The sequence below is a fragment of the Pseudorasbora parva genome, chromosome 22 (assembly GCF_024679245.1).
Source record: "Pseudorasbora parva isolate DD20220531a chromosome 22, ASM2467924v1, whole genome shotgun sequence".
Taxonomy (NCBI): domain Eukaryota; kingdom Metazoa; phylum Chordata; class Actinopteri; order Cypriniformes; family Gobionidae; genus Pseudorasbora; species Pseudorasbora parva.
In genome coordinates this window covers 35,812,734-35,840,227 of record NC_090193.1, presented here as the reverse complement: position 1 = coordinate 35,840,227, position 27,494 = coordinate 35,812,734, and the positions used below count along the sequence as shown (strand labels likewise).

Sequence of the window (27,494 nt, the reverse complement as noted above, 5' to 3'; positions counted from 1 at the left end):
TTTTTTCCACAATTATATATAAAAAATTTATCATATTTATCTGTGGACCATCCCCGCCTTTCCAGTACATCACAGTTTCCCAGCGCTTCTCACCAATTTTCCCCTTACAACTAATATAATATCTCCTGTTTCTCATGTTTTTTACAAGCGGCAGACCATGGTTTCTTGGTGCTCAGCCGAGGCCAGCTTATACTGCAGCTAAGGCCTGGTGAGGCCTACTAAGGCCTAATGAAAATTAATTTCCTCTACACAAGGTCTTATATAGACAGGTGTGTGGCTTTCCTAATCAAGTCCAATCAGTATAGAGTAATCTCAAGGATGATCAGAAGAAATGAACAGCTATTAGAGTTAAATATATGAGTGTCACAGCAAAAGGGCTGAATACTTAGGACCATGGGATATTTCAGTTTTTCTTTTTTAATAAATCTGCAAAAATGTCAACAATTATGTGTTTTTTCTGTCAATATGGGGTGCTGTGTGTACATTAATAAACAAAATGAACTTAAAGGATTTTCAAAATACTGTTTATAAGATACTGAAAACCGAAAACAAAGGCTGGAGTTTAAAGGACAATGTTATTTCAAAGTGTCTTATGAAATTAAACTAAAGTATTGATAAGCATCAGCCAAGCAGACAGGGCTGACGCAGACTAATTTGAATGATTCCAGACGGAGGAAGAGCAAACTCTATGCAGGAGTCATGCAGAGGTTGCTAGGCACTGAAGTCTGCTCTACAATGACTGCTATGCACTCGCATGTTCAGCGCATGCTGTGAAGAGCCTATCCAGACGTCTGCAGCGCTCGCACCACAAGAATGGATTCATTCACTGGTGGCACATGTCTATAATTTCTCAGTTATAAATCAGCATCTTTGAGTTCTAGTCTAGAGCAGTCTTGTTGCTAAACTGGTCAGGAAAGAGAGACAAAATCAGCAGGGTAAAATAAAATGTTTATGAGAGACTGGGAAATTATATTTTCTACTTATTCTCTAAATATGTAAAACACTGTTTATTGGATAATCAAACATGTCATAACCTGGAGTCCTGGCTATTTTTTGGTTTTGTTTTTGTGCCAATATATTTCCATTTACTTGCCTGTGCTTTTATATGATTCTATAATTTTTAATGTACTATATGTATAGTTTATGTAATTTATGTTGACACCGTAGATATGAACAAACCTGTTTAGCAGTTATAAATGAGAGTTTGGAAATCTTTGGAAGATAGTTTTGATTGACAAACACATAAGTCTCTTCAGATCAATGGCAGCATTCCAGAATTCTGTACTTACCCTGAGCAATCTGCCTCCATTGACTGTGGTTTTAAGGCTGCTGATTTGGCTGCTCATCGGGAAATAGAAAGTTTAAGCACAACAACTGTGAAAAAAATAGTGTCATGTAGGTTGTCCACTATCCAAAACTCTTCTCCTTGGCTCCATCCAGTCTTGCTCTCTTTGCTCCAGTATCATCGGTGGCGTCGGTCTGTGGGGATAACAGATGACACCTCTTTTGTGAGTGTGGGATTGCACACGGGCCAAGTCTCAGTAAATCAGCACTAGTGAGGTGCAGAACTGGACAGAAACAGCAACGAGTGTTTTCTGGTCCCTCAGTCTGAGGCAACAACAGTATTGAAAAGGCCTATTGGGAGAAAATTATACAAAATTAGAATTTCGTCTAAACCCAACTGCAAGTTTTTGACAAGTTTTTCTTTAATGTCATTAATTGTCTTACTGTAAAGAAATTGCCCTATTTGTTTACATGAATCCCTTACTATATATATATATATATATATATATATATATATATATATATATATATATATATATATATATATATATATATATAAATAAAATACACACATACGAACAGGCATTACAATGACCACCTTCCAAATTTGTTGTTGGTCCCCCTTTTGCTGTCAAAACAGCCCTGGCCCATCAAGGCATGGACTCCACAATACCCCTAAATGTGTTCTGCGGTATCTGGCACCAAGATGTTAGCAACGGATCCTTTAAGCCCTGTAAGTTGCAAGGTGGGGCCCCCATTGGATCTGACTTGTTTGTTCAGCACATCCCACAGATGCTCGATTGGATTGAGATCTGGGAATTTGGAGGCCAAGTCAACACCTCAAACTCGTTGTGCTCCTCAAACCATTCCTGAACCATTTGTGCTTTGTGGCAGGGCACATTATCCTGCTGTAAGAAGCCACAGCCACCAGGGAATACCGTTTCCATTAAAGGGTGTACAATACTTCAACTGCTTCGGCCAGCTTCCCTTCTATCCATAGTGAATTTTAGTGCCATGTGTCCCCCAGCAACGCACATGTACCCGGCCATCCACGTAATGTAAAAGAAAAAATGATTCATCAGGCCATGCCACCTTCTTCCACTGTCCAGTTCTGATGCTCACATGCCGGCTTTGCAGCCCCATACGCAACAAACTGCGATGCACTGTATGTACTATGATGCATGTATTCTGACACCTTTCCCTCAGAACCAGGCCACCCATGACGGTTGCCGGTTCTCCACTGTTCCTTCCTTGAATCACTATTGATAGATACTGACCACTGCAGACCGGGAACACCCCACAAGAGCTGCAGTTTAGGAGATGCTCTGACCCAGTCATCTAGACATCACAATTTGGTCAAACTCACTCAAATCCTTACGTTTGCCCATTTTCCCTTTTTTTTAACACATCAACTTTGATTACAAAATGTTTGCTTGCTCCCTTATATATCCCACCCACTAGTAGATGCCGTGATGAAGAGATAACCAGCTATTCACTTCACCGGTCAGTGGTAATGTTAGGCTAAGAAATTGACTTTATTATATTTATGGATTAGAAAATGCTAGACTATCATTCAAAGCAGTTATAAAATGTATATTTTTTTATTTAGCAAGGATGCAATAAATTGATCAACATTAAAAGGCCAAAAAAATGAAAGCATATGATAATCTCACAGACTGAAACCCAGAAGACCTTCAATCCAGAAAATGCCAGGCTTGACAAGCATCAGTTACTGTTACTCACTTTCTCCCTCTGTTGGTCAACAATGATTTTGAGTGACCCAGTCAAACACTTGTCTCTCAGTCCAGTACTAGGTATACAAAAAAACAATTACACGTAATATTTACCAGCATAGAAATATATGTTGTGGTTCCCTATTGCATATGCACACACATGATGAACTGTTGCTGGGATTGAGCTGGGAGAAAACACCCCGAGGTGAAACCAGCCCAATGTTCAATACTAAAGCTGGTTTATTTGTTAATGTAAACCTAATAAACCAAATCTTTGGAGATGCTGTGTCTCGAAGTGGTTCGCAAATCTTCATTTTCATTTAAATGACAGCTATATGCTATTACAGCATTAATAATATGCATAATGTCTATTTTTATACAAAGCTGTCAAAATACGAGACAGTCTATAAATAGCATCTTAACCACAAAGTACTTGCGTTTAGGGCCACTGAGGCCAGGGAAAATACACCTTGCCAAAAGTATAAGAGGTTATACTTCGAGCACGGCGAATAGCTGCCGCACTGAGTCCCTCTGGAGAACTCTTAAAAATACTTGGCAGCCAAGCGTAAGAGAAAACATATATGCATGCACTAAACCCGCCTTTATCTGCTTTCTCACACATCAAAACCTCCCCCAAATGACGCGCCGCCCCTACCAAACCCTTCAGGAGTCAGTAAATTCAGCATTCACTCTCAGACTGAATTCAGAGTGGCATCTACAGAGGTCATCAAACCGAGCTGAACTTCACGTTTAGATGAATTTAACTGCATGCGCAGGACCGGACTGTCATTTAGACTCACTTTACTGGCGGGACCGCGCGTGGTTCATCTTTACCTGATGCTGCGTAAAAGTGGACCGTGGAAACCGCTGCACGCTCTCTGAAGAAATCGCATCAGAGGATACCGCTCAGTGTGATTTTGCTGCCACTACACAAGCTACATTGAGCACTTGCGCTTGATAATACGCGGATGCAAGAACTGTTGGTCCGGACAGACATGCTTCTCATCCAAATGGATGCGCAATGATGGATTAATCGCTCTTCGATGCAACTTTTCAGCGCAGTGCCCCTGACAAACTCCTGAGGATTTTTATCCCAGCAACCTTTACCTGATTGTATCCTCTCCTCCTCTCAAGATGTCATCGGAGTATTTGATAAGGTCACTGCTTATGCTCTTTCTAGCACTCTTCTCCGCCAATGCGAGCAACTGGCTGTAAGTGAATACCACTTTCCTCATTCATGTGATGTTTTGACGTCTATGTTTTCTGTTATGACTAACGTCAGTCAGATTCCCAAAAGCAAATGAGAAGCGCGTCAGTGCATCACAACTTATGAGCCATGCAGTCACAAATCTGACTGATGATTGTAGGAAACTAGACAACTTGTAAATGAGAATATATAGCGCGTTCCTTAATGAGCGCGCAGAAGACACGTGGCCCATAATAGAAAATAAAGCCAGTTTAAACAAAAACATGCATCGTATGGAGAGCACAAAATATAAGGAAATGAAACTGGTTCTTTGGAGACTTTCAGTTCATGTGCATTCGGCACAGCTGCGCTTGGCGCTGGTTGCGCGCAGCCTGGAGAGCAACGCTTGCATATGACAGCAGTAACGGCTCTCTTCATCATATTTACAGAGCTGAGGACAGCTGTAGAAAGGAAAGATTTCTAATAGTTTACGATTATAGCAAAGAAGCCGTGATCTGATTTGGACATTTATGTGGTTAAGTAGCAGAATAAAAGGCTTGGCTGAGGCCATGTCAACATTTATAATCTATGTTTGCATTTCAGGCTGTTTAAGATTATTTATCTGTATCCTCGGGGCAGAATAGCACATCATTTAATCTATCCAGATGCAGTTGAGTTTTCGATGGAAGAGTGTTTTTAACTAAAGGCGTGGTGACAGGTTTGGGGCATGTACAGACACGCTTCACACTAAAGGAAAACCTCCTACCTGTCTACAAAATATGATCATTCTGACAGGAGCCTGTACACTATTCCAACCCCATCCCAGGACAGGTATTAGCAAGTAGCCAAATAGGCATTAGACAAGTTTAGCAAACATGAAATGCGAATGCTTCAAGTTATATGAGAAACACAAAGGCATGGAGTACTATAAGGAAACACTATAAACATGCTTTATAGGAAAACAATGAATTAATGGCATAAATATCTGATTAGCTCTGAAGTAAATTGTTTGATAGGAACCGAAAGGTGAGGTTAATATGAATTTGATCAAGGAAAGGGCATAGGTCTATGAGAGAATCAAACCGTAAAACCTGCAATATCCAAATAAAACAAACAAAGTATGTTAAGGGTTATTAATTGCAATTCTTAAAAGAAAAGAAAAAAATACTTTGTTCAATCAATGGAACCAGTACGACAACTGACAACTGTAATTCGTTGCATGCTTTTTTGATGAAGACCACAGATCTTCAGACGTACAGATCTTCTTAGCAACATAGCACTCTTATTCCAGTATAAATGACATAAACAGTGACCTCGTCTTATACAAACATGCTGCACGCTATGCTTGATCTCACAATCAGATATAGATGTAAAGTAAGATTAAGAAAAACTGTTTATGTTTTGTCAGACTCGTTGATAAGATTGAGCAACCAAACTAATTTGTAAAAAGCCTGTGAATAATATAAGAAGCCTGTGTTCAATATCACCTGGATGCACTCGTAAAAATAAAGGATCTGCGATGGTTTTTCTGTGCTAGGTTATAGGTTCGGCACAAACCTCTTTGAAGATTAAAAAAGATGTTTATGTTTCATTATAGGTTCTTCAGATCAGTGTTTTGGCTTCTGGGCTTTTTAAAATACCACAATATTCCAAAGAACTAGAGAATAAAGGTCTTTGTGGTGCTTAAAAGGTATCAAGCTGTAAAGCCACTTGAAGTTCTAATAGAATAGTAATAGAAACAGTATTTCGAATGTTCAAATAAAAACTTTCGCCTGACCATTCAGACACACAAACAGAACAGAATAGATGGCTAAGTGTCGAATCTTTACTCGACAGTCATAATTAAATGTTTTGAAGTACAGCTGAAAGCTTTTCATTTATGGGATGTGTGAATGTAATATTCTTGAGCACATCCATCCGCACCTGTATGGAGGGTGGAGGTGCGGGTCACGAGAGCAGTTGTACCGCACCTGTATGGAGGGTGGAGGTGCAGGTGCGGGTCACGAGAGCTGTTGTATCGCACCTGCACATCTTCAAACCGAGTGCTTGTTCATGCAAATATAAGCTTACATCGCTGTATGAATTATTGTGTTAAAATACCTGGAATGAATCACTTATTGGAGAGCATAAATAACAGATGGTAAATAATAAACAGACTCTTTTCTAAATAAATACTGCAAATAGATAGTCAATACTTATTCTAATGTATTTTGACAAGCAGCGGCGGCTCTTGCTTTTATCTCGGCTTGGCAAAGCCCGCATACTGTTATTGATCAAACTTCAAAAACCCTTAAAGGGATAGTTCCCCCAAAAATCATTTACACGCCCTCATGTCATCGCCGATGTGTATGACTATTTCCTCAGATAAACACAAACACAGATTTTTAGGGAAATAATCCATCGCTGTGAGTCCATATGAATAGCTGCCACTCGTTTGACACTTGAAAAAACACACAGTGATGTAACGGTAATCAATACGACCCCAGTGGATGAATCAACGTCTTCTGAACATCTGGGATGGAGTGAGTAAATAATGAGAAAAGTTTCAATTTTAGGTGAACTGTCCCTTTAAGCTGAGACCAACATTTCTGACTGAAACTCCTAGAGCTTTATAATTAATTCCACCAAACTTTACACAGACTTTCCGTCTGTTCCAACTTATGCCAGGTTCAGACTGCACAATATTTTTGTCAGTTACGATAGTCACTGCGTGCGATTTCGCCTTGTGAACAAGAAACGACATGTTGCTTCCTGACCAATCATCGCTTGTTATCTTCAACAACATGCGTGATGTCATCCAGAAGGCGGAGCTTGCAACTGACTTCCGGACACAAGAGCGTAAACCAGGGTTCCTCAAATCTTGCCCTGGAGTGCCAATGCGCTGCAGAGTTTAGCTCCAACCCTGATCAAACACACCCACCTGTGATTTTCTAATGTTTTTGAAGACATTTATTAGAATGTTCAGGTATGTTTGATCAGGGTTAGAGCTAAACTATGCAGGAAAGTGGATATTTTGGGCTAGATTTGAGGAACCCTGGAGTAAACAAACAATGGCTACCAAAGGGGCATGTTTGGTAAATGTTAGATGTGCTGAAAAAAATTAAACATACTAGCTTCTGTCAGGACGCTGTGAAGCGTGATTGTGCCAAAATCAGGCTGATACAGTGTAGTCTGAACGAAGTGCACTGTCTTTTCTAAAAAAAAACTCTTTCAGATGAAAAAATATCCTCCCAAAATTTCCATAGTGTCTCCAAAAAATACACAGCACTAGGCAACCTTCACAAGTCAATGGTTTAAAGTCTTGATGAACTTTCCTTTTGTAGTTCCATGATGCAATCCTTTCAGAACTAAAGAAAGAGTTGCACTGATACAGAAGCTAAGATGGTTTGAAGATGCGGAGGTCAGAGTAGGTTCACTAAGTAGGTGCAGTTATGATGAAGAATATAAAACAATACAAAACCATGCATCTGTATTTGCTTAGGATGTGACACGCCGTTGCTCTCCGTATGGGATGGAAAGAACAGTGGTGGAGACGTTTGCACATGGACGGTCAATAAATAGTTCACAGCTGATGAGCAACATGAGAAGAGAGAACCCTCAAATGTGAAATACATCCTGGCGCCGAGGGCTGATAACACAAATAACACCAGTGACAACAGGGTAATGAAGCTGTAAAACCTGTTGTCACATACCTCCACTCATACAACAGCATATCAAAAGGTTAATTTGATCAAACAGGCCACTCTTATCTTTGTCCTCATGGATATCCTCGTTAAAGTGCCCCATTATGCTATTTTTAAAGGTTCTTAATATTGCAATCCAATATGTCCAATGTAAAAATAATTATAATATTAATTTCAGCATCCCCTCTTCTCTCACAGTGTCTGAAATGGTTTGATAAAGGATTTGGTCTCTCTAAACGCCTTTTTTTCCTGAGAGCCAGCTCTGCTCTGATTGGTCAGATGGCACAGTCTGTTGTGATTGGTCTACAGTTTACATCATGCATTGGAAACGTTCAACCCTGAATCTTCCTTAGCATAAAAACAGTAACGATGGTGTCAGTTTTATCAATTCGAGTCTGACTCCTCTTCCTTTAGAAGTGCACAGAGAGGATGTGCTTTCACATCAAAGAAAACAGCATTTTCTCAACAACTCAAACGAAACACTTTCAGTCTCCGCTACAACTACATCGTTTAAGCAAGAGAAAAGTAGCCAATGAAGACCATAAGCTGGCATAATGCAAGTGTAACAAACCTGCGTGGTTCGTGCAGGAAGTAAGGCTGGAATTCCTGACGACAATAACCGTATTAATCTGCACTTTGATCTTTGAAACTTTGCTGACCTTTTATGTTCGCAAACCTCTATATTGCACACTACATGTAGAAAACAGGTGATGGACAAATAAAGTAAAAGAGAGAATGAAAAGATGAATTTGAGCAATCTCTTATCAGGATTCATTTTCTTGCAGTAGTAATGCTTTTCACATATGCTAAATGAGATTGAGAGGCACATCAACCTTTACGAGAGGCCTTTTATGCTCAATTTCACCTTTTTTTGCCTTTGCTCTTGTATTTATATGGCCTGTCTCACCGTCAGACAACTTTCTCAAGTTCTTTCCTCTTAAAAATGAAGTTGCAACACTCCCATTTGGGCCTGTCAACAAACACCTAAATAGACAAAAGTAATCGAGTCAATCTCTGCTGTGTGCATTCCCTCCAGTCTCCTGTCTATCCACCTTCACTTTTAAAGATCTGCGTCCTGATGTTCCGGACACACGATGTTTAGGATGTTCTTTAGAACTCAGAAGCAGGGATGTCTATGAAATATATAAATGCACCCATTTACTTCAAAGTATATTTTACATAAATAGTTCTGTTTATCATTTGGTTAAAGCTACACTGTGTAACTTTTTTAGTTTTTTTCTTAGCTAAAACACGTAGTTCTTTCATAAATATATGTGCTCATTAATGTATATTTACTTCTTTCAAGTGATAAAGTATTCTCGTAAGTTTATAATATACCATTGAAAATACATACGGGTGAGGGGTTCGAATGCCGGTCGCCATGTTGCCCCTCCATCTTGAAAGTACATTAGCCAAGGAGGGACATACCCGTAAATTCAAGCTTCGCCTTTCGCGTTTTAACACTCGATGGCACCGTGTCGAATGTGAAGAGGGGGATTGCCATGTTAATCTTGGACTAAATCGCCCACCGTAGGAGTCAAAACTAAATCAGAATTGAGAGGAACAGAAACTATTATTCACTGGATGGTCATATACTTTACACCGCTAGATGGGGGAAAATATCACACAGTGTAGCTTTAAGGCATACACCCAGCTAACAGGGAACTTTCTCAGAACTTTGGCTAACGTTCTCTCAAATTTATGAGCAAATACTCTTTCCAGTAACATTCATAGAACCTTCATTCAAAGTTATCTGGTCTCTAAAATGTTCTTAATATGTAGCCCTAACATCATTCATTGAATGTTTTTGTCTGCAACATTTTTTTGGGATATTATTATTATTTTTTTTTTAAATGTGAGAACACTCAAATGTAACATTCCAATTATGTTTGAAAAATGCTAAAATGGAATGTTCCATTCATGTTCACATTTTATAAATGTTTAAGAAACTCGATGTTTGCAACATCAGAAATAACATTTTCATAACTAATTGGAAATGTGAGCTAAATGTTCTTCACATTTTTTTTTTGTTAGCTGGTTATGATTCAAAAGCTCCTGCCGTGCATAAGCAGATATTCATAGACGACAATTACCAAAGCTGAATAAATCTGTAGAGCTTAGATAATAGTTTACTTTTCATACGTTTCTGGAAGACATTTAGTGCTCTGAAGTATTCTTGATGCTAAAAGGCATTAGTAATGATGTGTGATATTTTCTTGGACGCGAAATGAGACCCTTATGATTAATGTTCAGTTAATTGAACTGCTAATATTTTAGGATATACTGTTAATAAATGAGATAACACTGCCCTCTAGAGTTAAAGACAGATCCACCAGACCTGCAGATAAGCATAAATGAAACACTAAAGACGGTCTTGTAGCTCCAGGCAAACGTTCACAACTAAAAGCAAGGTACTTTTTGGTGCATGTGCTTTTAAGTGTTCACAAGAGTTAGAAATACCAATGAGTCACCGAGGTATTGAGGACACTAGAGCTGTTTATCAGAGAAACACAGTTGTGCAAGAATGACACATCTGTTTCTGAAAGCATGTCGCATTCCGTGATGGATGTTGGACTCACATTTTGGGTCCTTTCTGTATGACATCTTTCAAAATTAAGTTTCAAAATTAATAATCGTATTCTGCAGGGGTTCATTAAAGTGATCAAAGGCGACAGAGATTTGCAATGCTACAAAACATTTTTATTTTGAATGAATGCTGTTGAAAAAGAAAATGAAGTCAAAATAGTTCTTATTGGCTTTATGCAACTGGCCCTTGGGAAATGCAATTCATCATCTTCCAGCTGAAAATCAAATCTGATGAAGAGAAGTAATAGGGAAATTATGAGCAAGTTGCACTACTTCATGTACACTGCCCAGCCAAAACACCAACAAAAAAACCCCCCAAAAAGTTGCAGTTTGGATTTAAATAGGCAAATGCTTAAGAGTATATGATTGGCTCATTATAACAGCGATTATTATACTTCTAGCATGTTATATGTTTGGCTCCCTACAACCATTCTTTCACAATTTGAGCCTGATCTTGGAATATGGCCATGATGTGTCTTCCTACATAGCTGACTCCATCAATAAGGGTTAGAAGAACAGTTGCCAAGCACTTAAAATGCTAGGAAAATAATAATAATATATATTTTTTTATTATATTATATTATATTATATTATATTATATTATATATATATATATATATATATATATATATATATATATATATATATATATAATATAATATAATATAATATAATATATATATATATATATATATATATATATATATATATATATATATATATATATATATATATATATATATATATATATATATATATCACTGCAATTGTAGACTCTTAAGCATTTGCAACTTTTTTGGCCTGGCAGTGTATCATTTCTGTCTGTCACAAAAGGTGCAGCAGGATAAGTTACCCAAAAAAAGTTTTAGGAAAAGTTTAAGCAATGCCAATAGTCGTGCATTATAGTAACAGCAATAATGTTCCTGTTCAAAACAAACTCCTTGGTATTGCTAAGGGACATTAAATGTTTTTAAGTTGGTTTAATAATAATAAATAAAAAAATACGAAGTAATGAAATGCATCAGTCTTCTTAAAACGCACCTAACGCTGAATTTATGCCAGACAAACGGCTTTTAATACAGATGTGTCGCCCTGTGACGCACAGATGACAAATATGTAAATATCAAATATTTTTGCAAACAACATGAAATTGTGGCCCTTGGACGGCGCAGCACGCATGTTTACTTGCTGTCGGTAGCTTGCTCAGGTCTGATATTTACCTACACCGATTTACCACAGAGAGACAGGAAATGTCAACAGCCATCGGACGATTATTCTCTTTTCTAAATAAATACTGCAAATAGACGGTCAATACTTATTCTCAAAAAACATTTAAAAAAAATAAACTCACAAAAAGATGCTAAGAGGGAAAAAAAAAGCTTTTTTAGTTGCAATTTCCTACTCTGAGCATGTGTGTGTACATACACATACCTTTAAAAAAAATTGGGGTCTGTAAGTTTTTTGTTTGTATGTTTTTTTATTTTATTTATTAAATGTATACTTTTTTGACAGTAAAGACAATTTTACTTAAGCTTTCTAAAAATGTAAGCGCTTTAATTTCTATGATTTGGCACTTTTGTACTTTCTATTCATCAAAAGAATCTTGAAATCATGGGCTCCACAAAAATATGAACTATTTTCAACATTGATAATAATAAGAAGTGTTTCTTAAGCAGCAAATCATCATATTAGAATGATTTGTGAAGGATCATGTGACACTGAAGACTGGAGTAATGATGCTGAAAATTCAGCTTTGATCACAGGAATACATTACATTTGAACATATATTTAAATAGAAAACAGCTTTTTTAAATTGCACTATTATTTCACAATATTACACATTTACTGTATTTTTGCTCAAATTAATGCAGACTTGATGAGCATAAGAGTCTTACCGACCCTATACTCTTGAATGGTAGTGTACATAAGTTTGTTTATTCATTGACAGTAGTAAGAGGCGAGCGGATATATGCAGCCTGGTCTGTGTCCGAGTTGGCGATTTCTTTTCTCTTTCATTCTCTTTGAAACTCTCTCGAACAGCATGGTTGCGTGCTAAGTCGCGCTTGGCTAAGCCATCTGGAGCCGACAGCGCTCGGAGGCCGGGGTTGTGTAATTCAACACAAACATGACACAAAAGGAAGAAGGCACCGTGCTCCAGGTGGAATGCTCCGCAAAAACCTCCCAGAAACACAGGCGAAGGCATCTCCCATTCTTTCACAAAAATCCCTCAGTCGCGTCGGCTCCCCTTGTTTTCCCAAACTTAGCGCTGCGATTAGCGAGTACGTTGTTTGAAAACAACGTAGGAGAGAACGCTAGAAATGAGGAGCAATGAAAACAAGATCCTCTCAAGGTCTCCGACAATCTTTTCCCCAGAGAAATATGCAGCACGCCGCTCTTCAGGTGTTTTGTTTGTCAAAACCCCGAGCTTGATACGAGCACAGGTCTTATGAGAGCATCTGGCACTGATATATTGTGTTCCAGCGCTTATCCCGCCAGAACGGACGGGCCTGCGCTGCCATTTGGCTGCCAGATTCATTATCAGGTCAGGATCACAGAACTCATTTACTGGTGTAACAAACAAAAGCTGTAAACACACATGCAAGAACTTGCAATCGTCCACAGATGCTACACATGATAAAAAAGAAACTCAGTCACCCACCATGCAGAATGCATCTGCATCTGGCCACTGATGTCATTGCATCATCTTCTGGCCGGACAGGAGTGTGTTATCAAAGCTTGCGAGAGCAGAGATGACGGTCTTGTCAACAAGGAGGTGTTTGGTTCTTATCTGCCCCAGCCTTGGCCTTCAAAATCAGCTCTTGTCAACAGCAGAGAGGGTGAGATGCACCGCTGCCAGCCGCTGGGATCTAGATGTGCTGTTTTTAACTTGGTAAAAAGAGCCTCTGAAACAAAGCAGGCCATAAGATAGTTATACACACTTAGGGGCCATTCACACAGAATTTGTTTTTGGTGTTAAATGTATGAGACTCCGGTCAGTGGAATGAAAAAAAAAAAGCAAGGTCTAGAGACCCCTGCATCCGAATATGCTTCCATACTATAAATTAGGAGTAAAAACAGTATGTGAGCCAAGTGGTTTGTCCAAATTGTATCATAGTATTGATAAAACAGTAGGCGAAAAGAACCCGGATGACCGACTACTGCCACTGAGATTCTGAAATGTGCATACGATGGACACTTTACTATCCCATGAGGCCACAGGAGTACATTTATCTTCAACTTGACAGTGAAGCGACGCAACTGACGCTGGTAGGTCACATGACCGTGACAACTCTAGTGATGTTGTGCATCTGAATCTCATTTATACTATGCTGCGTTGTAATCCACTTTTAGACACCCACTTGCAAACTTCCCTAAGCACTTCCCCTCTGGGAAATCCCAGCCGCCATTTTGAAGTGCGCTCCACTTCCTGAAGTGGACCAGGGAAGTTCATATGGACAGACCCTCGCTCCCTCGATTTTGACAGAGGGAGCGAGTCTACTTCATATGTACACTTCAGGCAGCTTCATATACCACAATGCAAAGTGATTGTGACGTCACCACATATCGCGTTTGATTTACCCTACCACAAACAACTCTTATTTTGTAGAGTAACAAACAATATTTTAAATATTTTTAAAAGCATTTAAAACAACCCGAATACACCTATATACATACACTCTAAAAAATGCTGGGTTAAAAACAACCCAAGTTGGGTTGAAAATGCACTAACCCAACAATTGGGTTGTTTTAACCCAATGGTTGAGTTGTTCTTACCCAGCAATTGGGTTGTCTTAAGCAACATTTAACCCAACCACTGGGTTAAAACAACTCAACCACTGGGTTAAAACAACTCAATTGTTGGGTTAGTGCATTTTCAACCCAACTTGGGTTGTTTTTAACCCAGCATTTTTTAGAGTGTATAGAATGTTGCATTAAACAATTTTGTCAATGAAAAAAAATCATAATAAATCAATTCCATAATGGATTCCAAGTGATCAAGGGCTTAAGGGCGCTTCAGTTCAGTCTATTAATATTAATGTTCCGCCTGTAGTGGGCACTCCTGCAACGTAAGCAACGACGCACATCTGAGTGAACGAGACTGAGGGAAGTTCACGAGTGAAGGGCATATTAAAAAACGAACTGGAACGCAGCACTGCTAACATTCATACTATACACAGTGTTTTTTTTAACAGTTGCAAAATACATTTCAAACCAAATTTAGTAACTACTATACAGTATGCAATTTTGGACACAGTGGCTGTGTCATAAAAAAAGCAAGATGCGAGTGCAACGTTATAACAAAATAACGGTAACACTTTAGAGTCCGCTTCTCACTATTAAACAGTTATTAACTTATTAGCATGCATAATACTAGGACACTGGCTGTTTATTATTACTTTTAAAGCACATATTAATGCCTTATTCTGAATGATTATATTCTACATCCCACAATCCAACCAATACCTAAACCTAACCACTACTTTACCAACTGTTAATAAGCAGTCATTAGGAGTTTGAAGCAAAAGTTGGAGTTAATAGAGAGAATGGGAAACTAAACTAAAGTGTGACCAAAATAACAAAAGAAAACGGCACACTGGAATGCAAATACGGTTCCACATTCATAGAAACTTTCCATTCCACAAAAGGCGGTAACACTACACTTTACAATAAAGTCCCATTAGTTATCATTAGGCAAGGCAAGTTTATTTATATAGCACATTTCATACACAGTGGCAATTCAAAGTGCTTTACACAGAAATGGAATTAAACTATTAATTGGAGAATAAAATAAAAAAATAGTATAACCTGAATCACCCCTATCTGGAACGGAAGAAAATGAAGAGGCAGGTTTACTATTTATATTTGTCAGGTAACTGTGCGTTTAAACAGTACCCTTGCAGACAAACAAGGGATCATTAGTTCATATTTGAATATTTGATCAAAATTACTCAATAAAAATACAGCTGTTTATTGTTAGCTCATGTTAGCAGAGATCCATTAAATAATGGTAAAGGGTTAGTTCACCCAAAAATGCAAATTCTCCCATACTTTCCTCTATGTATGACTGTCTTCTTTCAGATGAATACAATCAGAGTTATATTAAACATATCCTGGCTCTTCCCAGCTTTATAATGGGAGTGAATGGTACACTAGAATTTGCAACCCAAAAACGCACATCTATCCAGCATAAAAGTAATCCATATGGCTCCAGGGGGTACGCCTGTCGAGCTCCAGCAGGACTCTGACCCGACACATGACTTATTGATGTATGACTATAGCGTAAGCTATGAATCTTGTGGTTCAAACAAAGAGCTGAGCAACAAACTCAAGCTTCTCATCTCGTATATATATCGAAATCCTACATGACTGGGGTTTTGCTCTATTCTCTACACTTCACCGTACATCAATACGTCATACTTTGGGTCAGATGTCACTCTTCTTTAGCCTGACAAGCCAGACCCACATCAAGATGTTTGGTCTGGAAACTCACCATTACACTTCACACAAGTTCACACTTATCAGGTTTGGTTAGATTAAAACGAACCCTGGTGCGATTGCTCTGTTAGTGCGGTTCATTTGAACATATGTGAACGCTGCCATCCGAACCCTGGTGCGCACAAGCGGACTGAGACCGCTAAAAAGATGGGTCTCGGTCCGCTTCCAAACGAACTCTAGTGCGGTTCGATTGATATATGAACGCAACACGGACCAAAGACATGTAAAACGGACCAAAAAACGGACGTATAATGTCACAAGACGCGACGCATAATGCAGCTGATTTGACGACGCGGAAAGATCGGTGTATTCAAAATTAGTAACTTTAACGTTAGAGGGCAAACGTGGAGCAACGAAGTGCCTAATCAATATTTGGTCAGACGAGCATGTTTCGAAAATGCTAGAAAAATCACACAAAAAGCATATCTGGCTCTTCTCATCAAAGTTCCTGTGTTGCCCATTATTAGCAGGTACAGACGACAGAACGGCCGTCTCTTTTGCATAAGAGTCGCCCATCTCTTTTCTGCACAAGGGGGAAATCCTGCTGCTGTTTTGAATGTTTTGAACATTTCATGAGCTCTTCATGAGTTCTCAGCGGGTAAAAATAATGCCACATGTACACGCATAAAATGATCGCGTTTAATCCAGCACACAGCGTTGTTTTGAACATTTCATGAGCTCTTCATGAGTTCTCTGGTAAAAAATAATGCCATATGTGTTACACGCATAAAATGATCGCGTTTAATCCAGCACACAGCGTTGTTTTGAACATTTTATGAGCTCTTCATGAGTTCTCTGGTAAAAAATAATGCCATATGTACACGCATAAAAGCCCGCGCGTGTAATCCGCACACAGCATTGTTTTGAATGTTCGGTAAACGAGCTCCTACGTCATATAAGCCGACCAATCAGGTTGTGACCGTCTCCCTGTGCCTTTGGTTCGGTAACTTTAGGTTCGCTGTTAAAAATGCCCGTGTGAACGCTAAGCGGACCAGGACTATTATGTTTTGTTTTTGTTTTTTGGTCAAGTTCAAGTTCAAGAGTTTTATTTGTCACATACACAGTTATACAGAATACAACCAGCAGTGAAATGTAAACAGGTCCGCTCCATGGACAGCAAATAACAATTAACAAAAAAAGCACAATAAATTATAAAATAGGAATAGGATAAAATAGGAATAGGATAAGGTGCTATATATATACATATGTAGAATTATGAATAAATCAAGTAAAAGAAATAGAGACATGTTGTTAAGTGACAGCGTTCAGGAGTCTGATGGCCTGTGGGAAGAAACTCCTCCTGAGTCTCTCAGTTTTGGCCATCAGGCTACGGAAGCGCTTACCAGAAGGCAGCCGGGTGAAGTGGGGGTTGGCCGGGTGATTAATGTCCTTGATGATTTTTGTAGCTCTACCTCTGCATCGTTTGATGTAGATGTCCTGCAGAGACGGGAGAGCTGACCCTGAGATGCGCTCGGACAAGCGCACCACTCTTTGCAGGGTTTTGCAGTCGTGACTGGTGCTGTTACCATACCACGCTGTGATGCACTGAGTCAGTAAACTTTCTATCGCCCCTGAATAGAAAGTTTTCAGGATAGCTGGTGAGACCCGGAATTTCCTCAGCTGGCGCAGGTGGTACAGTCTTTGCCTGGCCTTTTTCATCTGAGACTGGATATGTGCAGTCCAGGTCAGGTCCTCTGAGATGTTCACACCCAGGTATTTGAAGCTGCTCACTCTCTCTACTGGTGTCCCGCTGATCATGAGAGGGGAATATGACCGTTGCTGTCTCTTCCTGAAGTCCACAATCAGTTCTTTGGTCTTGTTCACATTCAGAAGGAGAAAGTTGTCTTTGCACCATGATGTCAGTTGCTCCACTTCGTCCAAGTATGCGGTCTTATTGTTGTTGGAAATGAGGCCCAGGACAACAGTATCATCCGCAAACTTGATGACAGAGGTGGAGCTGTGTGTGGACAAACAGTCATGCGTGTAGAGAGAGTAGAGCAGGGGACTGAGGACACAGCCCTGTGGAGCTCCCACACTCACGGTGATGGAGGTGGAGGTGAACTGTCCTACTCTCACCACCTGAGGTCTGCCAGTGAGGAAATCTTCAATCCAGTGACAGAGAGAAGAGTTCAGTCCGAGATCCAGGAGTTTGTTAGTTAGCTTAATGGGAACTATGGTGTTAAAGGCTGAACTATAGTCAATAAATAGCAGTCTTACATAGTTCCCATTCTTGCTGTCGATGTGTGTGAGGGAGGAGTGGAGGACGTGAGAGATGGCATCTTCAGTCGATCTATTGGGACGATAAGCGAACTGAAGAGGGTCCAAGGTGTCGGGGATGGAGGAGCAAATGTTGTTTTTGATGAGTCTCTCAAAGACCTTCATGACTAAAGACGTGAGAGCCACTGGGCGATAGTCATTTAGGCAAGAGGGTTTACTGTTCTTAGGGACAGGGATGATGGTGGATTTTTTGAATGAGGTTGGGACCACAGATGTAGCAAGGGACTCATTGAAGATGGATGTGAGGAGTCCGGCGAGCTGATCAGCACAGGACCGCAGGACACGACCTGAAACGCCATCCGGCCCAGCAGCTTTCCTAACATCCACACGTTTGAGTGTCCTACGAACTTCATCCTCCGAGACAGAGATCACGTGATTGTTGCAGCTCTGAGTGATTCTGTCTGACGCGTCACTCCGCGGTGTCGCGCTGCCGCGATTTCCATCAAAGCGAGTGTAGAAAGAGTTTAACTCGTTCACAAGCAACGGATCAGCTCTCACTTCTGCAGAGGATTTCGTTTCAAAAGCACAGATGGTCCTCAGTCCCTGCCACATCCGCCGGGAGTCGTTGATTTGAAAATAAGACTCCACGCGATCCCTATAACGGAGCTTTGCGGCTTTAACGGCGCGTCGGAGAGCATAACAGGATGATTTATAATCCCTCATATTTTGTCCAGACCAAACGAACCAAACGAACCGAACTACAAGTGTGAACGCACCCTTAATCTCTCTGACGCGCGGTGATGATCTGATAGCATTTAGCTTAGCCCACTAAGTTCATTCACTATGGTACCAAACAGAGATCAAGTTAAAAGTACCAAACACCTCCATCTTTTCCCTATTTAAATACAGTTACACGAATAGTTGAACGATCAAGTATGGTGACTAAATAAAATTTGGTACTTCTCTAATCGGATTAAAAAGGAGAACTATAATGTATGGCGGATTAGCACTTCTGAGAGTACTTCGGCTCGGCGCAGTAAAAAGTCCCGGCCGAAACATCTTTCCTCACACCTCCCCCTCACTCTCATTTCTGTCAATAGGGAGATGTGAGGGAAGATGTTTCGGCCGGGACTTTTTACTGCGCCGAGCCGAAGTACTCTCAGAAGTGCTATTCCGCCATACATTATAGTTCTCCTTTTTAATCCGATTAGAAACGCGCCAAGTTTTATTTTGTCACCATACTTGATCGTTCAACTATCCGTGTAACTGTATTTAAATAGGAGAAACGTGGAGGTGTTTGGTACTTTTAACTTGATCTCGGTTTGGTTCCATAGTGAATGAACTGGGCTTAGGGAGCTAAGCTAAATGCTATCAGATCGTCACTGCGTTTCAGAGAGATTAAGTGCACGCACTGAGACAAGAGAGGTGTGTATCAACTCGTTTAAGTTAAGGGAATAACATAGTTTAATATGAAAAGGCAGTGAAGTATCCCTTTAACTCCAAGTCTTCCAGAGTCGCGGTCAAAGCTGATTCAAAAGACCGCCGTTTGCCAGTTTCTGTGTTTACTAGAAGCACTCAAACACAACTCGGCCGTCATCCTTATGGCCCCGCCCACCGACTCTATACACGATGTGATTGGCCGGGCAAGAGTTAGGCGAATACAGCTCAGAAGTGTATTGAGAGTTGCTAGACGACACTGGCGGGCAGATTAGATTTGCTGCCGCTAGGGTGCGTCTAGATTTCTAGGCTAACTCTTCTTTTATTAAGCCAGTTAATAAACTACAATCACATCGTTTTGCTTCAGAATGCCGTCATTAACTGCCTGAAGCTGTATGGGTTTCTTTTATAATGGATGGATGCACTTTTTTGCGCTTTAAAAAATAAGGTACCATTTACTCCCATTATAAGACTTGGAAGAGCCAGGATATAACTCTGATTGTCTTTGGCTGAAATAAGAATGTCATATACACCAAGGATGGCTTGAGGGCGAGTTAATTATGGAATAATTTTAATTTTGAGGTGAACTATCCCTTTTAATAGATACAACATTGAATGTTAATGTTAAATGCTGAAATTAGCATAAACTAAGATTAATAAACACTTTAGTATTTTCCATTGTTAGTTGATGTTAACTTTGAAGTTAATCCATATTGTTAATCATCACAACAAAAGTTTTTTTTTAATAGTGGAAACAGGTTTCTTTAAAAATTTATTTTTAAAACTGATCATTGAAATGTTCTTTGGGGAACCAAAAATGCTTTATCTAAAGCATCACTGTGAAAGACTAATTTCTTTAGGCAAGTTCGATTTGCACTGATTTTGAGGGCTAGAACCCGAATCGGTAAACCACAAGATCTTGCAACTTTAATGAGTATTTACAGCACAGAATCTTCAAAGCCATTCTGAGACTTTCATCCGCGATACATTTGGGCGTACTTCTGAATTAGTCAGTACCACACCAAAAGACCTTTAGAGACAAATAACACCAAACAAACCCGTCCGTGAGCACTCTTGCAAACATCACCTGCACGCAAGCCACTAAATGCATCTGTGCAGAACTTAAACAGTCAAGACTTTGATCTCCACCCGTTCTGGATGATAATGAGACCAAGCTTGGTGTATACGGATGAAATCTGTGCGCTGTGTTGTAGTATAGGACTATTTTTATAAGGTGCCTTAAAGAGATGGAGCTCAGCAGACCCATTAAAGCGATGGTGTTGCCCCGACCCCCTGGCCCTGGAGGTGATGGCTGAAGATAGTCTCTATCCGCCTCTCTCAACATCACCCTTACCTCATCCGCCGAGCACAGCCTTCCAGGAACATCACAGGAGGGCCACACCGTTTATATTAGTGCTTTTTGTGCTATAAAGAGTCAATGGAAAAACCTGTTAGTGCGACAATGCAGTGTTATTACACACAGAAACTATAACAACAACTAAATGAAGGCATTTAACATTACACACGTGTGTGTGTGTGTGGGGGGGGGGGGGATATCAGGACACAGATGTGTATAATGACATGGGTATGACACAGGTGTTACAGGAGAGGGTGAAATATGAGGACGTTACCCATGTCCCCACTTTTCAAAAGGCTGAGAAAGTGACGTTTCAAAATTTTGAGAAAGTAAAAATGCAGAATGTTTCCTGTGATGGGTAGGTTTAGGGGCAGGGGCAGTGACAGGGGATAGAAAATACGGTTTGTACAGTATAAAAACCATTACACCTATGGAATGTGCCCACATTTCACGAAAACAAACGTGTGTGTGTGTGTGTGTACAGGCCTAAATTGATGGGACAATGACAATAAAACCCAAAATAACTATATAAATAAATTGATGACAAATTCATTTTGGTTTTATATACTCAGTATATTATTATTTATTTAGTTTATTTTATACCATTATAACCTGCCTTCATTAAACACGAAAATGTTACTAGATAATGAACACTGAAAAGTTTAATATTTCAATGATATCAGTTAAACTTTGGAAGCCCTAACATACTAAAAATAAAACTACAAAAAGTTTACATTTATTTACATCAAATAATGCAATAGTTATCATTAACTAACAATAAGGAAAAATTGGAAAAAATATTTAACGTTATATAAGTTTAAAAAAAAAACTTAAAAATTTAGTCTAAATATATTGAAAACTATAACTACAAAACACTGTAAAACAAAAACATTTAAACCGGATGTCAAAATATGGAAATATAATAACAGCTAAACTAATAAATACAAATTCATTCTATAATAATCGCTAGGAATTGATTCACCCAGCATAATTGTGATATTTATGCTTTTTTCTTCCAGCTCGAAAAAATTCAGCTTCAACAAAATCAAACATGTTTTCTTGTGTATTAATGGTTTGTCTTCAGATACCTGGCAAAGCTGTCATCAGTGGGGAGCATCTCTGATGAAGAAACCTGTGAGAAGCTCAGAGGACTCATCCAGAGGCAGGTTCAGATCTGCAAGCGTAACGTGGAGGTGATGGACGCGGTCCGCCGGGGCGCCCAGCTCGCCATCGACGAGTGCCAATTTCAGTTCCGCAACCGACGCTGGAACTGCTCCACGTTAGAGAGCGTTCCTGTGTTCGGCAAAGTGGTCACACAAGGTAAGTGGCATCGCATTTAAATCTACATGAAGCCAGCTCTGCTGAAAACCACGAGGGGGCTTAACCCTCATCCTTCCCTCGCACTTTGTAACAAACCCTTCCCTCACGGGTCAAAATGATGTCCTGGGTCCTAAAGTCATTTCTCTTCTTTATGCATTCAGATACACATGTAGACATACATTTTTTGGGTTAAGTTTGAATTTAGAGCATTTTTAGGTCTTCTACTGAAACATTTCTTATATTCTAATGGGGGTCAAATTGACCCCCTTAACACTGTAAAAAAAAAAGTATGTCTACGATAGATAACTTGTTAGTTCACGTTTCAACCACAAAAGTCCTTGAATACAGTAAAAAAAACAAAAAAAAACATTGGATTTTGTGGTTCGAGGGTCTTTGACCACTCCAATAAACACTCGATAAAAAATAAAGAGCTCTGGGTCAAAATGATTGTTGGTTAATGTTTGCTTGTTTCTGTCACAGGTACCAGAGAAGCTGCATTTGTGTACGCCATATCTGCTGCTAGTGTAGCCTTTGCAGTGACCAGAGCCTGCAGCAGTGGAGAGCTGGACAAGTGTGGCTGTGACCGCAATGTGCACGGTGTCAGTCCAGAAGGTATGTGTAATTTCTTTGAATAATAATTATGATGATTACTCATTAATATTCCTATGAAACCACAATTATTATTCTTGCATACCCTGACTGACCAGTGAAGAGTTGCCTAAATGACTTGTGAAGGGATCAGTCACGATTCAGGTTATTCACAGATGCTGTTTATGAGCAGGATCTGAAACAGATTGTAATACAATAATAACTGTTAAATGATTGCACAAACAAACATAGACAAGAAATGTGTCGAGATCTCAATACAGCATACAGGGTCTGCAACTGGATGGATGGATGGATGGATAGATGGATGGATGGATGGGTGGATGGATGGATGGATGGATGGATGGATGGATGGATGGATGGATGGATGGATGGATGGATGGATGGATGGATGGATGGATGGATGGATGGATGGATGGAGATACACAGAAAGATATACAGATGGATGGATGGATGGATGCAGATATACAGATGGACGGATGGATGCAGATATACAGATGGACGGACGGACGGACGGAGATACAAAGATAGATATACAGATAGATAGATGGTGGATGCAGACAAATGGATGGATGGATGGAGATACACAGATAGATATAAAGATGGATGGTGGATGCAGATTTACAGATGGATGGTGGATGCAGATATACGGATGGATGGATGGATGGATGGATGGATGGATGGATGGATGGATGGATGGAGATACACAGAAAGATATACAGATATATGGACGGATGGAGATACACAGATAGATATGCAGATATACGGATGGATGGATGGATGGATGGATGGATGGATGGATGGATGGATGGATGGAGATACACAGATAGATATACAGATGGATGGTGGATGCAGATATACGGATGGATGGATGGATGGATGGATGGATGGATGGATGGAGATACACAGAAAGATATACAGATAGATGGATGGATGGATGGATGAAGATACACAGAAAGATATACAGATGGATGAATGGATGGATGGATGGATGGATGGATGGATGGATGGAGATACACAGATAGATATACAGATGGATGGTGGATGCAGATATACGGATGGATGGATGGATGGATGGATGGATGGATGGATGGATGGATGGATGGATGGAGATACACAAAAAGATATACAGATAGATGGATGGATGGATGGATGAAGATACACAGAAAGATATACAGATGGATGAATGGATGGATGGATGGATGGATGGATGGATGGATGGATGGATGGATGGATGGATGGACACATGGAGATACACAGATAGATATACAGACGGATGGTGGATGCAAATATATGGATGGATGGATGGATGGATGGATGGATGGATGGATGGAGATACACAGAAAGATATACAGATAGATGGATGGATGGATGGATGAAGATACACAGAAAGATATACAGATGGATGAATGGATGGATGGATGGATGGACACATGGATGGACACATGGAGATACACAGATAGATATACAGATGGATGGTGGATGCAAATATATGGATGGATGGATGGATGGATGGAGTTACACAGAAAGATATACAGATAGATGGATGGATGGATGGATGGATGGATGAAGATACACAGAAAGATATACAGATGGATGAATGGATGGATGGATGGATGGAGATACACAGATAGATATACAGATGGATGGTGGATGCAGATATACAGATGGATGGATGGATGGATGGATGGATGGATGGAGATACACAGAAAGATATACAGATAGATGGATGGATGGATGGATGGATGGATGGAGATACACAGAAAGATATACAGATAGATGGATGGATGGATGGATGAAGATACACAGAAAGATATACAGATGGATGAATGGATGGATGGATGGATGGACACATGGAGATACACAGATAGATATACAGATGGATAGATGGTGGATGTTAGTAACCTGTAAAACTGTTAGAATGATGATATACCAATCCAATACTAAATAGACTGATAAAACTCCAGATTTCTCTTAAGCCAAAATGCACACTGCGCGATTTTGGCCACGATTTGGCCATCTGAGACAAATTTTGCAAATCCTAAAAGATTCCTCTTATCCTAAGCCGAAAACTGAAGTCTTTGATCGTTAGTTTCACACGTTCACCGGCAGCCGATTTATGACCACTGTGATCAAATTTTACCTCAGACGAAATTCTGGCAGTGACAGAAGATCTGGTGCACAATCCTGCAGTGTGACTTCTCCAATGACGATCATCTAATATCTCGGTTTTTCAGGTCAAACCACGACCAAAACGAGAGCTAGAGATTTCTTTGTAGTCTCCATTTCAGTCCCGCATGTAATTCATTGATGATATAAAACACCGGATGAGTTCTCTTGCGTGCGTCCGTTTTTAAAACGCCTTTACTATCGTACAGTCTGACATTAATGACAACTGAGATCTTACAGTGTGACATGGCTTACAGCGGTGATCATGTTCGTACAGTCTGACAAGGAACATTCGCAAAGAACATTCGTGTGCAGGACCCATTAGTAAACTTCACCATCCTTGACCGTCTTTATCTCAACAGGTTTCCAGTGGTCAGGATGCTCAGATAATATTGCATATGGAGTTGCTTTTTCCCAGTCGTTTGTGGACGTCAGGGAACGAAGTAAAGGACAGTCCTCCAACAGAGCCCTAATGAACCTTCATAATAATGAGGCAGGGAGGAAGGTAAGAGGCTTCACAAACATCAAGGTTTTAACACTCATGATTTGTTATTAAATGGCATTTCTTTTACCACTCCAAGGCGATTCTCAACCACATGCGAGTGGAATGCAAGTGCCACGGCGTTTCCGGCTCCTGCGAGGTGAAGACCTGCTGGAAAGCAATGCCGCCGTTCCGCAAAGTGGGCAACGTCATCAAAGAGAAATTCGACGGGGCCACAGAAGTGGAGCTGCGGAAAGTGGGCACCACCAAGGTCCTGGTTCCGCGAAACTCGCAGTTCAAGCCGCACACGGACGAAGATCTGGTGTACCTGGACCCGAGCCCAGACTTCTGTGAGCACGACCCCAGAACGCCGGGCATCCTGGGAACCGCAGGGCGCTTTTGCAACAAGACCTCGAAGGCCATCGACGGCTGCGAGCTCATGTGCTGCGGTCGCGGATTCCACACGGAGGAGGTGGAGGTGGTCGACCGCTGCAGCTGCAAGTTCCACTGGTGCTGCTACGTCAAGTGCAAACAGTGTCGCAAGATGGTGGAGATGCACACGTGCCGGTGATCCAGATGGCAGAACGTTCCCTTAACGCTTCCCTACGTGCACAGGGAAACTAGGCAAATACACACAAGGGAGGACAGAGACATTCCCAGGCATTTCATGCAATGATAGAGGAACATGTCATACATGAGACTTATATATCTGACGTCCCAATTGAGAGTATTTTTCTCTCTCCTCGTTCTGTTATTAATTGCGGTTGCTCTCTTATTTTTATATATATGTATATTTTTTAACTTATTGCAATCGAATAGAGAGTGAATTTTTAATGTGATTGGGAACAGACATTGACCCGGCGGGATCAGGGGCACATGGATATGGAGAAGGGTCAACATTTAAAAGCCTTTTCATCGTTAATGCTGCTTTAGGGTTTCATCTTGAAAGATGGACTAACCGAACTATCGAACACTACGTGCTGAGATGCAGTCCAGGCGTACATGTACTTTCCATACTCGTTCCTGTGATGCTGCTTGAATTCAAGAATCACTCACCGATAGCGTGTAGAGCTGAGTGTTAAAGCGAGCCCCGCTTTAGAAGGGATGCGAACCAACTCCGCACGAGGCGGAGTGGAAATATTACAAGTGTTAACAAGCTGTTCAAAAGGGGCGCTTTGAAAATGAAAAGTCGTAGCTAGTGACGCAGACAGATCATTGGTGGTGAGCTGTAACCATGCATCTGGCGCAAAACTGACAAACATAAATTGTTTACCCGCTTGGGATGCTTGGACCATGGATTCTGTGCACGATGACTCTAGCACTTTTCCTCTCCAGACGCACATATCACAAATAAACAAATCCCCCAGCATTCCCCGCTCCATTAGTCAGACAGAGTGACTGAATTATTTATGGCGACTATGTACGATACCATAACTCCAAGCTTCTCTATAGTACAACTTGCTATCCAGTATGCTTTTAAAAGAAACATAGGTTTGTAAAGACTTATACACTGAAGAGGACTATATTTCATATGAATGTATGTTAAATTGAAATATATGCTGTGTCAAAGACTGACATCCTTGTGCTTATTGCTTATCCTTAGTTAACTAGCTTCACCAAAAAACAACAACACAAAACACACACACACACTCAATCTGGTCTTTTTAGCAGGGTACTATAATTTAACAGTCTTTATAAATGTAATTTGACATTTACATTTATTAATTTAGCAGACTCTTTTATCCAAAGGAACTGAGGAACAGGAAGCAAAGGAGTGGCAATTTTTTTTAGAATTTTAGTTTGATGGGTTTTACACTAGGATTAAAATACACATTGTGTAGAGTTTACTTCCTGTCATTGTCCCTCATGTCGTTCCAAGCCCGTAAGACGTCTGTTCATCTTCGGAAAACAAATGAAGATCTTTTTGATGAAACCTGAG

General features: G+C 40.2%; 1 protein-coding gene across 1 annotated transcript; it reads left to right on the top strand.

Annotated features, from left to right (window-relative positions):
- The first annotated feature begins 3,662 nt into the window (after positions 1-3,662).
- On the top strand, positions 3,663-27,154 carry wnt4 (wingless-type MMTV integration site family, member 4). The gene is made up of 5 exons (XM_067431597.1): positions 3,663-4,228; positions 22,064-22,299; positions 22,780-22,911; positions 25,437-25,579; positions 25,656-27,154. The coding sequence occupies exons 1-5, from the start codon at positions 4,152-4,154 to the stop codon at positions 26,124-26,126; spliced, it is 1,059 nt and encodes a 352-aa protein (XP_067287698.1). The 5' UTR covers positions 3,663-4,151; the 3' UTR covers positions 26,127-27,154.
- The last annotated feature ends 340 nt before the right edge of the window (positions 27,155-27,494 follow it).

Bases quoted from the DNA above. Each gene is read 5' to 3' on its own strand.
- wnt4 (XM_067431597.1), top strand. From the start codon at position 4,152: ATGTCATCGGAGTATTTGATAAGGTCACTGCTTATGCTCTTTCTAGCA. The intron at 4,229-22,063 runs GTAAGTGAATAC...GTTTGTCTTCAG, and splicing joins GCCAATGCGAGCAACTGGCT to ATACCTGGCAAAGCTGTCAT. The intron at 22,300-22,779 runs GTAAGTGGCATC...TTTCTGTCACAG, and splicing joins CGGCAAAGTGGTCACACAAG to GTACCAGAGAAGCTGCATTT.